At 45.5% G+C, this 13,828-nt stretch overlaps 1 protein-coding gene across 3 annotated transcripts in view; it reads right to left on the reverse strand.

Annotated features, from left to right (window-relative positions):
* The window catches only part of Sulf1 (sulfatase 1), a 173,080-nt gene that overhangs the window by 2,512 nt on the left and 156,740 nt on the right, over positions 1 to 13,828 (reverse strand). For all 3 annotated transcript variants that reach the window (XM_036177976.1, XM_036177977.1, XM_036177978.1), the window contains one exon: positions 12,698 to 12,731. In XM_036177976.1, the coding sequence (XP_036033869.1) occupies positions 12,698 to 12,731 (34 nt within the window). The remainder of the gene's footprint in view (positions 1 to 12,697; positions 12,732 to 13,828) is intronic.

A 13,828-nucleotide genomic window follows, 5' to 3' on the forward strand; every position in this document is an offset into this window, starting at 1 on the left:
TAGGAAGAATTGGAAAAGGAGGAGCCTGGGAATGTAAGTCAGTTGGCAAAGTGTTACGTAGCATGCACAAATCCTGGGTTTGATCCCTAGACCACATATAACCAGATACATGCCTGTAATCACAGCACTCAAGAGGTGGACACAGGAGAATGAGAATTTCAAGGCCATTCTTGGCTACACAGGGAGCTTGAGGTCAGCCTCGATACATGAAATATTGTCTTTAAAATAAAAATCGGAAAAACTATCCAGCAGGTGAAAACCTCTGTGAAGTAAGCATGGCTGGTGTGGGAAGGACACTGTTCTGCAGGATGAAGGGACAGAGCCTGTTCACCTGGGTCCCTCAGCTGTCCAATGTGAGTATGGTTACAGGACAAAGCCAGTTATATGCACTGGCTTCCAGGAAATTGACTATAAGATACTTTAATGCAGTAGGTGAATGCTTAGTGCAATATTTGTATCTTATAGTCCTTGGTACTCAGTACAGAATCAAATCTGAATACAAATGCAATTGAGCTCTTCAAGTGATCCGCTCAGAAATGTCTCTTCATGTACATGGTTCTTCATGGACGTATGCTTCCAGGATGCCTCTATGGGAGTGGGTCTTAAATGTGCACATAGCATACAAGCTTTCTTCCTGACAGTACACCACTGTGCTGAGATGAACTTTAGAAAAAGGCACCCCCAGACTAGTTACATGAATTCCTCACAGCAGCAATAAGAACAGTCAGAAGGCCACACAAAACCTACACCTTCGATGGACCCATAAGAGAGACAGACGGCTGTGATCTTCAGGTCACCTGTAAGCTGGAAAAAATGAATGAATTCCAAAGAATGAATACCAATCCCCGTCCCCAGAGTTGTGAGCCACACTTTGACACCAGCCTTGGTGGAAAAGTAGGGACAGAACTCAAGGCTGATTTGAAGTTGCTCGAAAGGAGGTGTCACCGCCATGTGTGAGACACCATCAAGAGTCCAGGTGAGTCTCGGCCCTGATGGCAAGGGAGGCTGCTGGAAGGGATTCAAGTCTCTGTAAAGCATGCTCCACGGAGAAAGGAGGCAGGAAAGGGGAAAGGGGAAAGGACACTTCCAGAAAGCAGGTGGCAGAGGAAGAGGGAAGCGAAAGGGAAGATATTTCAGGTCCATCGGTGGTCACGTGATTCCCCCCCCCCCCCCCAGCCCCTAGTAGTTAAATGATAAGAACATAGTATATTGGGTTATACCGGTAGGGAGGATCTCTTTTAAACCAGAAATCGTGTAAATTCTCCGAATTAATGGAGTAAAAGCAAACTAAATCTACACAAAATTACTCTAAAAGAAAACATGAAGCAGAATAAAACACAGGGTCCTGAGGAAAATGTCCCTGCCCACATCAGCCACGAAGTGAGGAAAGCCACGCTGCAGTCAAGCGTCCGAGGGTGTGGAAACTGTCTGGGTAAGGAAGTAGTTTGTACCAAGAATCTTATAGCGAGCCAAGCTCTCCTTCAGGCCTCAAGGCTATAGGAAAACAGTCTGACACCACAAAAAAGCAAGGGCGGCTATGGAAAGGAATGTAACCCTGGCTAAGATTCAAAGGGGGGAAACCAGTGATTATCTCCATGAGGAAGAAATGATGGACCACGCAAGGGAAAATACATGGGCATGTGATCCAAGAAGCTCCCCACACAAGACAGATCAGATGGTCTGGAGTAAGCAAGAGAACTTCCTGGAATATCCTTGGAACCACTAAGGCCCCCCTTCAGTGTGCCTCCATGAGGTACTAGCTATGTGTATGACCTGAGTGGCCAGGGCACGGGCTGCAGCAATGTAGAGAATGTACTGTTCTTACACCTCTTCAGTCATGTAATGCTGACAAGAGCTGTTCTATTGACCCACAGGAAAGGTAAAGGATGTCAAGGGGAAATTTCCCCAGGAGAAGGCCTTGTGCACAGCTGGACTACACAGGGCTCAAGATGTTTCCCGGGTCTGGACAGGAACAGACTCTTGGGACTGGGCTCTGTAGTCCTGGTGGTAGATGAAATGTTCAAGAACATCATTAAAGGTTTGAAACAGAAGGTATGGACCAATTCAGACTGCTAAGTTACATATTTTCACATCCCTAGAAACTTTCTGCTTCTTAGACCAGGCAGCAGTTATTTCAATTTCTTCCTTTTCTTCTTCTTCATCCCCTCCTCCTCCTCCTCCTCCTCCTCCTCCTCCTCCTCCTCCTTTTTCTTCTTCTTTTGGTTTTTGAAGACAGGGTTTCTCTGTGTAGCCCTGGCTGTCCTGAAACTCACTCTGTAGACCAGGCTGTCCTTGAACTCACAGAGATCCACCTGCCTCTGCCTCCCAAGTGCTGGGATTAAAGGTGCACACCACCATGCCCAGCTGCTATTTCACTTTGTAAATGGATACATTGTATTAAATGGACACAGCATGCCGCATAGAATATTGGGAATCCTGGTTCCCTAGGGAACTGGTCGAGGAGTTGATGCATCTGCTGTGTGAATGAGGAGATAATGGCTCCAGCAAGGGAGGCTGAACAAGGATCGCCACTTGTGGTATTGTGTTCCCCCCAAAATATTGTGTGTTCCCTGAAATAAACTTATCTGGGGTCAAAGAACAGGATCACCTGAGGATCTGGCAAGGTGAGTAGCTGTGGCTTGTTCTGCTTCTTTGATCTTCTAGCATTCACCCCAATAACTGGCCTCAGGTTTGATTTTATTAATAAGAACATTTTGAGATTCCTGCTACATCTGGTGCCCAACATTCTTGGTATGAATTCATGAAAAAGCCTCTTGCCTGTGGCCTTGTGAGCCCCAGCTCAGGCTGGAGCTACTCTCGGCCAGTTATCGTGGCACATGCCCGTTGGATTTACTGAGGAAGGCAGAGGCGGGAGGATCCTGAGTTTGAGGCCGGCCTAGGAGGCTTACTAAGGAGAAGCTGCGGCCTGACTAGCCACAAACGTTTGCTGTGGGACCATGGAGGCAGCGGCTGCTGCTCCGAGTTGGCGGCTGCTTCTCATTGTGTTGGTGACTGTGGTGATGCTGCTACCTGGGATGAAGAGTTTGCTGCTTCTTGTTCAGAGAAGAATTGCCAGGACCATCGCGTTACAAGAAAGCCTCAGCAAAGGTCAGTTTGGAAATGTTTGGCAAGACAAATGGTGGGGAGAAATTGCTGTGAAGATTTTCTCTTCTAGGGAAGAACGTTCATGGTTCCAAGAGAAAATCTAAAGGGAACCATGACCACGCCTAACAACAACTTTGAAATCTTCAAAAGGATGATGGGACCCTACAAAGATGAATTCATGTGGACTATGGTAAAGCCATTAGAACCACAGGAAGATTGACTTTGGACTACAAACAGGTCAGGACAATTTCGAGATGGCTAGCTGAGATGATCCAGCCTGACAGACTACTTGAACAAGGACTTGAAACAAGCCCTGCACTTTCTCATTATGCAGTGGCAGGACAAATGATACAAGACTTGACAATTAACCCAAAAATTTTCTTTTCAGGATCCCCTAAAGATGGAAGTAATTTTAAGAAAACGACGCCCACATCCCCAAAAGGTGGGATGGGAGGTTTTCGGCCGTTTAATGAGTTTTGGATATTGTCATTGTTTATGATGATTGGTTACAAGCTGTTAATTGTTAATGGTCAGGAAAAGAGCTGAACATGGAGATTAGATATGAGGTAGATCAATGAATCTACTCTGAGAAAAAGGATAAAGAAATAATAGGATAAATGGGTAGATCACTGAATCTACTGTAAAAAGAAAAAAGAAAAGATATAAAAATGGCAAAAGGTAGATTATTGAATCTATTATGAAAAGAAAAAAGAGGATATGGATATAATAAGCTAAAAAGGGAGATTATGGAATCTACTTTTAAAAAGGAACTACTTGTTTGAAATAGGATAAGTAATGAAAATTTTTTTGTCTGAGTTTATCATTGTTACTGGACTGGACATTGTTATATATAATGGAGTTTTTTGCCTGAATCTGTCAAATGTTAATGGACTAGACATCATTAATGTAATCTTGACTGTGTATATTATATATACTTATTGGATATGATTTTTCTTGTATTAGTTATAACCTTTTTTAATTTTAGACAAAAAAAAAACCAGGGGGAATGTGGTATTGTGTTCCCCCCAAAATATTGTGTGTTCCCCGAAATAAACTTATCTGGGGTCAGAGAACAGACAGCCACTAGATACAGAGCCACAAATGGTGGCTAGAAAATGGGTCAGAGCAAGCCATAGCAGAAGTTGGGCAGTGGTGGTGCACGCCTTTAATCCCAGCACTTGGAAGGCAGAGCTAGCCGGATCTCTGAGTTCAAGGCCACTTTAGAAACAGCTAGGCATGGTGACACAGCCTTTAATCCCAGGGAGTGATAGCAGAAAACAGAAAGGTATAAAAGGCCTGAGGACTAGGAACTAGGTTAGTTAAGCATTTTGACTGGTTTAGCTTTAAGGCTTTGGAGCAACACAGTTCAGCTGCGATTCATGTGGAGGAGGACTCAGAAGCTTCCAGCTTGAGGAAGCAGGATCACCTGAGGAACTGGCAGGGTGAGGTAGCTGTGGTTTGTTCTGCTTCTCTTATCTTCCAGCATTCACCCCAATAACTGGCCTCAGGTTTGATTTCATTGATAAGAACATTTGAGATTCCCGCTACAGCCACTGGGTGGGTTTCAAGCTGTATGAAGAGGCATGACTAGGGGACAATGCCGGCGAAACTGCAATTCTTCCTGTCACCTCAGCCTCTTCTTCGCCCTGGTCCTTCAGATGCAAAGCCTTAGTAACTGCTCAGGAAGCAGCTTGCTGATCTAGCAGAGACAGAAGCTGAAACTGAGCAGTTTCCATCCAAGAAGAGGTTATGAAGAACCACTCAGTAAAGAAGCACTGGGTCCATATGGTTTCTCAGGGAAGATATTGCCCACCTAGAGCCCTGATGCCATAAAACCATTCTAGAAAACAGAAAGGAAAACATCAGGACACATTTGGTGAAGCAAGCATTACACCGAGGGGAGAGTACAGCAGATCAATGGCCCCCTTTACCTGACTCAGAGATGTCCACATCCAACTCCTCAGAAGCCGTGGGCATCACTTAAGGAGGCAAAAGGGATCTTGCAAATGTGACAAAGTTATGGGTCTTGATGGGGCAATGTTCAGGTGAAGTCAAGATGACCACCAGGGGCCTTGGGGAGATGGTGATGTAGAGAAGCAGGAGAATCAGAGGATTCTATGGCTGGAGAGCATAGGAGAGGGCTGGAGGCAGAGAGCAACAGTAGATGCTTGTGTTGCTATCTTCAAAGATGAGGCCATGGACAAGGAATAGACAGTCACTTAAGAAACCAGAAGGGACAAAGAAACAGAGTTCTCTGAAGCCCTGACGTGAATGCAAGCCTACTGACACCTTTAGGCTGGGAAGAGTCATTTTAGACTTCTTGCCCCTGGAAACATAAGGGAATAAGTGCATGCTGTTTGGAGACATGGCAGCAAATTGCTACACCGACCATAAAAAACTAAGATCATATTTGAATAGTAGTGGTAGCACCAAGAAAAAGGAGATTATAGGCAGACATTGCTAGTAAATATGATATAAGCTGCTAATAACCACTAGTGAGAATTCAATATTCTATTAAGAAAAGCATGCACAGCAACCCAAAATGATTTAGTCCAGGAGTGAAAAGTTTATTTTTCTTAGCAGACATATTAATATAATGTAACTTATTCATAAGTCTATAGAGGAAAAAAATATCTGAGCAGCTCATAGATGCTGGAAATTAACTTGACAAAATCAGTTCTCACTGACAGCAAAAGCACTGATAGGAAAATTGATGGTACCCATAACTTGGTTCCAAAGTCTCTCTCTCTCCTGATGGGGATATTCTAAAGGCACCCTAGGATCAAGGACAAGACGAGTTCACACTGGAAGACTTAGTTCACTTCTGAGATGTTTCTGCACAGGGAGAGGATGGACACAGATGCACAGACACAGGGAGAGGATGGACACGGATGCACAGACACAGGGAGAGGATGGACACGGATGCACAGACACAGGGAGAGGATGGACACGGATGCACAGACACAGGGAGAGGATGGACACGGATGCACAGACACAGGGAGAGGATGGACACGGATGCACAGACACAGGGAGAGGATAGACACGGATGCACAGACACAGGGAGAGGATGGACACGGATGCACAGACACAGGGAGAGGATGGACACGGATGCACAGACACAGGGAGAGGATGGATGTGGATGCACAGACACAGGGAGAGGATGGACACGGATGCACAGACACAGGGAGAGGATGGATGTGGATGCACAGACACAGGGAGAGGATGGATGTGGATGCACACACATAGGGAGAGGATGGATGTGGATGCACAGACACAGGGAGAGGATGGATGTGGATCACAGACACAGGGAGAGGATGGACACGGATGCACAGACACAGGGAGAGGATGGACGTGGATGCACAGACACAGGGAGAGGATGGACACGGATGCACAGACACAGGGAGAGGATGGACACGGATGCACAGACACAGGGAGAGGATGGACACGGATGCACAGACACAGGGAGAGGATGGATGTGGATGCACAGACACAGGGAGAGGATGGATGTGGATGCACACACACAGGGAGAGGATGGATGTGGATGCACAGACACAGGGAGAGGATGGATGTGGATCACAGACACAGGGAGAGGATGGACACGGATGCACAGACACAGGGAGAGGATGGACGTGGATGCACAGACACAGGGAGAGGATGGATGTGGATCACAGACACAGGGAGAGGATGGACACAGATGCACAGACACAGGGAGAGGATTGATGGGGATGCACAGACACTTCAGCAGCAGTGGTGCACATCTCACGTCTTTATTTGGTGTCCACTTCCCAGACCTCCCAAATAGGAGTTGGTGCCCAGAAATGGCTGCTTCTAGATGCTGGTTAGCAAAAATATAAGCTGATCCTGGACATATTTCAGGGCATCAAGCAAGTATTCAAGGACAATAGGGAACTTTCCAGAAGCACACAGAGGACTTAAAGGGAAATTCCTAGGACATGTTGGCCATTACAATAATGACAGGGAAAGAATATCTCGAGAAAGATGAAATGCTTTGCACAAGCCTTACACAAAAGATGGTTGAGATGGGAAGCTGCTTGTTCGTGGTAGATCACATTGAGAGCCCAAAGAGAAACAACGGGGCTGGGAAAAAACTCCATCTGCAGCCATCACATTAAAAATGACTAACTCCAAGCTGGAGCAGGGCTCAGTTGGTGCTCCCACACCAGACAAAATCAAACAAACATAGGGAAAGACCAGGCCAAAAAACGTCACAACTGCCAGCAAAAGAGAAAGAGAAAGACAAGCAATTACACGGTGGACTAGCCTAGCAAACAATACATCAGCCAAACAACAAACACCCAGAGAAGATATCCATCCCCAGGGCCCAGCTCTGCTTTTATAATAGTCCTGCCCCACATAGACGACTCCCATCTAGTTGTGAGAACGCTAGACAGTCATCAAGTCGGGGGGGCATTTTATAAAGCAACTGGCTGGTGGCCTACAAAATGTCATCACCCACAACAGAAAGTGGAGAAACTGCTCTAGTACGGATCACACTTAAGAAAGATGACACTTTTATATGACATATGACTCTGGACTGATTCCTGGACCAGAAACCAAAGCTACACACATGACCTTATTGGAACATGTGGCCAGATGTGGCCACGGAATGCGGATTAGATAATGGTGCTTTGGTTCATGCTGATGGCCTGATTTTTGCTAGGGTACAATGGTCATGTCCTTGGAAAGTACATAGTAAAACATTTCTACACAGAGGGATGACGCTAGCAAAGGACCCAGAATTGATGTAGAAAGTGTGTATGTAGGAGGAGAGAGAGGAAGTGAGAGGCACCAAGCAAATGGGGCAAAATTTCCTAGGTCTGTTCCAACAGCCTTTCTGTAAATGCCAGGTTATATGAAAATAGAACATTAAAATTATTAGACATTAGGGTGGGGATATAGCCCAATTGGTGGAGTGCTTGCCTAGCATACATAGAGCCCCAGGTTCAATCCCCAGCATGATATAAATTGGATGTGGTGGGGCATGCTCATAATTTTAGCACTTAGAAAAAAAGAGAAGAGGATCAGAAACTCAAGGCCAGCTTGGACTAGGAATGCTAAATCATCTGTGTTCTGTCCTGACCTCTGCCACTTTTCAATTCACAAAACCATACTTTTCTTTGGGCTCTTATGAAGCTCTTTCTATATTCAGAGAGCAAACACTTGTCTGGCTTTGTTCTGAAAAGCAAATTTTTAGAATAAATGTAAATGATTTCAAGTTACAGATAAGTCTTATCCCACTTTGGAAACAAGGTCATGAAACCACTGAAAGAAATTCCAGAATACACCTTGGTTTCAAGCTGAGCCACCATCCTTTCTGGAGGACACTTGTAAAATACACTAACTTATGTTTGAGAATGAATACTACATGCTGTTCCCCCTCACACACTGCTTCGTTCATTCAGGTTGCTTTGTATCCCATATTCTGTTCACCAACAAAAGACACCAATCCCTAGAGCTTGTTATACAGCAAGTATGCACACAAGAAGACTGGTATTAGAACTGTAGGCAGCCTGGCAGTACCATGGAGATGACCAACTATGCTGCCCACAGCCATCTTCAGCATCAGCTGTTGCCCTGGGGGAAGAGGGACCAGTCCCAATTGCTGTGGAATAATTGTCTTATACACTGTAAAGATTTGTCACTTGAATTGGTTTAATAAAATGCTGACTGGCCAGTAGCAAGACAGGAAGGATAGCCAAGGTGACATCAAACTAAGGATGATGGGAAGGAGAAGGGTGGAGTCAGGAATTGCCAGTCAGACACAGAGGGATTAGGAGATGAACATGCCATGTTAATAAAGGTATTGTCATGTGTCAATGCATAAATAGAAATATGGGTTAACTTAAAATGTAAGAGCTAGTTAATAATAAGCTTGAGCTATTGGCCAAGCATTTATTATTCATATTCAGCCTCTGAGTCAGTTATTTGGGACCAGGCAGTTGGGAAATGGAAACATCCATCTACACCCAATGTGGACAGAGGCTAGTGGCCAAAGGTGGATCTCACTGTAGTCTGCAGCCTAGAGGATTCAGTGCACAAGTTCAGGTAGGTAGCTGACCTACCGAACAAAGCTGCCATGAACTGCCCAGCAACTCCCCCAGCCACTGGGCCCTTAGCCACACTGTCAGGACTTCTTGGACATCAATGCTTAGCAGCAGAAGTGACGCTTGTGTACAAAGGGAAAAGTAAACATCTGCTAGACCTACTGATCCTCACTCCACATTACATCACAGAGTTTATGCCTCTGACACAAGCTAGACATTCCAGAGTCCTGGGTGCCATTTCCTGTACTAGGTCATGGTTCTCAGTTGCTTCTAGCTGCAAAAAGGTCACGTGACAAGAAAAACATTTCACTTGTCCCCACCTCAGGTGCTGACAACAGAGGGCAAGAAGGGGGTGTGCAGGGGGAAATGACTGGTCTCTGAAGATCTTCTAAAAAGGTTTGAATATTCCTGACAGTTATGTAGTTGGTTTTGTACAGGATGGACTTTCTGCAGTGCTGTGTATGCTGAGATTTCCAATTTCTAATTGTTGATATCTGGCTGTTACATATTTTCTTTTTCTTTCTTTCTTTCTTTCTTTCTTTCTTTCTTTCTTTCTTTCTCTCTCTCTCTCTCTCTCTCTCTCTCTCTCTCTCTCTCTCTCTCTCTCTCTTTCCCCCTCCCTCCCTCCCTCCATCCCTCCCTCCCTCTCTTTCTTTCTTTGAGCTGGGATTACAGATCTAAGCCATCACACCCAACTTTATGCAGGATTGTGAAGAGAATAAGGTCTTCTTAAATGTCAGACAAGCCCTCTACCAACTGAGCTACATCCCTGGCCCAGGCTGTCACCATTTCTAATGAAGTCTGACCTCATCGAACTTTACAATTAATTTTATTGGTGGGGGTGGGGAAGAAGATGGCTCAGCATGTAGAGGCTTTTGCCACCAAGTCTCATGACTTGATGTCACCCTTGTGACCCACATGGAGGAAGGAGAGAGCTGACACCCACAAGTTGTCCTTGAACCTCCACATGCACACTGTTGACACTTGCTCCTTCTGAACAAAAAGTGAATGGGTAACTAAGTAACATGACATTTCACAAGTGATTTTAGTTTGTTGTCTAAAACTATCAAAACCCTAAGGAGTGAAAGCTTGCCAAGACACCCCGAGGTGGTGCCATCAATGGAGTTATTTATAAGGGTAAACACTGTTTGAAGATGGCAGCATTTGAAATAGTTCTGCTTATATGGAGACTACTTTTGTCCGTGTTCTCTTTAATCTAACAAGATGGGGGAGAAAGGAAAGCCACACCCAAGCCTGCACTGGGGGTTGGTGAGGCCCTAGGTGTGATGAGATGGTGACCTCTTAGTAACTAAGATCACCATGAGCAACACAGACGTTTATAGGAAGACCATTGGCCTCCATGGTTCTGAGATGGTGGGGTTAGGGTTAGACAGTATGGCACTTGGAATGAGAACGGCCCTCATAGGCTTATCCACTTGAACACTTGGTCCCCGGGTGGTGGAATTTGTTTGGGAAGATTAGGCATGGCCTTGTGGGGGGTGGATGTGTCAGTGGGGGGTGGTCTTTGAGGTTTATGTTCTTGACATTCTCTTTTGCCTCCTGCTTGTGGATCAAGACTGAGCTCTCAGCTACTGCTCCAATGCCATGCCTGCCTGCCTGCTGCCATGCTTCCTACCATGATGGTCATCTAACTCTCTGAAACTGTAAGCCTCAAATACACTCTTCTATAAGTTGCCTGGGTTGTTGTGTCTCATCACAGAAATAGAAAAGTAACTAACAGACGGTGACAGTGATGTTTTGACTTATCAAATATCAGTTAGACTGGCCATTGGTGAGGAGTTAGAACAAAACCAAAAGAGGAACTAGGGACATTGTGCCATCCTGTGAGCACCTTTCCACAGCTGAAGTCACCAAGGTTGTGCCAAAATGAACTTACAAATTAGGGGTTATCGAACCTTTGAGTGGAGGTGGCAGGCACCAGGGAAGCTGAGAGTCTCCGACGTCCACCACTTGACTACACTGTCATCTAGGATGACTTCATTTTGCCATGGGGAGTAACTGTGACTGAGTTCTGGCCAGCACATGCCTTGACTAACCCATCAACATTCTCTAACCTCTTTCATGACACAAACAATAGATAGGAGACTGAATATCCCTGAGCGTAAATTGGAATTATCATAAAGTAACTGCAATGTCTGTATATAAGGTTAGGTCTATTTATAATGTCATCCTTTGGAAATATCTTAACACATTCGGAAGGAGGTGACTTATTTCAGGTGTAGAGGGTGGTTCCTTGTCAGCCCATCCTTGGGAAAGCTACCTTAAGAGTAGGCGTGACTCTGTCTTACTAATTTCTCCTGGGGATGATGGGGGGTTGGTGCAGGAGCAGATGGAGGACAGAGAAACAACCGGAAAATGCCCCCAATACCCCTGCTTCCTTTTCTGCCTTTCGTGATTCATTTAGCTTCTCTAGAGCAATGAGCTGCCTCTAAAGGGAAGCATGCAGACCTGACTCAGGAAGTTCATGGTCGACATTACCAGGGGGCTTTGGATGGCAATCTGCTCCAGTTTCTCTGAGTGGTGGTGCCAACTAAAGCCTCCTGCTTTGGTAGACAGTTGCTACTGAAGTGAGTGCATTGCTTAGACACTCAAAAAACCTCACACCAAAAGGACACACCAAAACCTCAGTGTCCTTCAGCACTGATGGTAAGGACAGTCCACGCATGCCCCAAATGGCACATTTCAGATAAATCCTCCAAAGCCTAGGATCAGGGTAGAAAATCAGCAATGGCTGACATTTCTGGATGATCAATGAGCAAGCTCCCAGGTGTATGACCTCCTCCATGAAGGAGAGAAGGATGTGGGTTGGGGGGGTATATCAAGGTGGGGGCTAGTTATGAAGTTTCTCGTGTCAGGACTATTGTTCTTGTATATGTTGAGAACTTGCTGTTTGTACCTCAACATCTTGTCCCTAACCCCTGGCGCCTTATCTTCATCCCCCTCTACCCTGCAGAACCATCTGAGTTCTCCCCATGACCCTTGCCTATGCCACCAAAGTTAATTAATGACTGCTCACAAGGAAATTCTGTGTTTCTTCTGACTTCAACTTCAGAATTGTTCTCAAAATTTCCTAGTCCTTTTTTTAAAAAAATTATTAGCAGTATTCTTAAATGAAAAAAAAAAAAATCTTTCAGGCCCATGCAGCCTCTCCACCCAACTGTGGAAATGAAACACAGGAAATCAATCGCCCTGCTCTCCCAGAGGCCATTCTCCATTCTCCGGTCCCAGCATTCCTTGCTTCAAAGTCTCATTCAACAAGCAAACAGGCATGGCATGCACAGCAGAGGGTAAGTGCTCAGAGGGGCATCTTGTGGGGCAGTAGAGCTGATTCAAAAGCAGAATGACGGGCCTGGAGTCAGGGACTCAGTGGGAATGAGGATGGCGTTAGGACCCGCATGCACCACAACCTATGCTCTGTGCAAGATGGTAAGAAACAGGAACTAGTTGAAATGACGGATCATGCAATTATGGGGAAGAAGCTGTTGAGAACAAGGAAGTGTGAATACCTGTGTAGGTCATAGCTTCCTCCATCTTTAGTTCCTGATATAGGAAAATAGAAGAGGAATCGGTTAGCTTTAGATTTCACAGAACCTTTCACTACGCAGTGTCCACGACTATATCTAAATCCTAGAAGGAAACACACCGCATTAAACAAGGCAGCATTGACATCCAACGGAGAGAGTCTATTAATCAGTCTCAAAAGGACGGAGTGCTAAGGATAAAAAGCCTTAAACAACAACAACAACAACAACAAAAGTAAAAAGACAAAATTGGGTAAGAACAAGAAAGCAGTGTGAAAAGTGTTTTCAGAAGTTCATATTATTTTGAGTAAATTAAACTTTTTGGGGGGTGGAAGTGGAGGGGTGGGGGTGGTGCTTGAAGAGGCCAAGAGTTTTCTCCCACAGGAACAGTCCAGATGCTGGAGAGGTCTACTTCAAGCACACAGTAACAGCTAGGCCCCATCTGGCCTGCCATTTCGCCATTAAGGACCCTATCAGTTCCTCTCAGTGGTGCCGATAAGTCATCACCAATGACTTAGGGTGCTATATTCTTTTGAGGGGTGGTGGCCGCACATAATCTTTCTGAGTTTGGCTTAGGCCCCAGGCCTTCTCAGGTTGGCTTTCCTCCCCTTTCCGTCCCTCTCATTCTTTCCTTGTCTTCTTTCTTTGTTTCTGGAAAAGGTCAGTATATAAGCAGGTTATCCCCAAGCTTTCACCTGAGTGAAGTAAGCAGCCCAAAGACCCGCTTTGCAGGCCTGGTTCTTGCTTGGGTGACGTTCCCTAGGTGTTGATGGAGAACTGAGCTATGACACGTCATGGGACTTTTCTGTAGGTCACCCAAGGCTGGATCTAGGACCCTACAGTGGTGGAAATAACAAGCCAGTGGGTTGGTCACTTTGGGAGACCCTCATTTCTCCCTTCCAGTCTGTGGTCCCCCATCAGTTCAGATGTTTGAACGCTGAGTTGGAGGAGCTTTTGGGGAGCGGTGGAGAACCTTGGGGCAGTGGAGCCTTGCTGGAGGAAGTATGTCACTGGTGGTGGGCTTTGAGTGTTTAGAGTGTCGCCTCATCTGCTGTTCTGTCTCTTTTTCATTTGTGGTTCGGCTTCCTGCTCTCTAACCACCTCACCTACCACTTG

This window comes from Onychomys torridus, chromosome 2 (assembly GCF_903995425.1).
Source record: "Onychomys torridus chromosome 2, mOncTor1.1, whole genome shotgun sequence".
NCBI classification, from domain to species: Eukaryota; Metazoa; Chordata; class Mammalia; order Rodentia; family Cricetidae; genus Onychomys; species Onychomys torridus.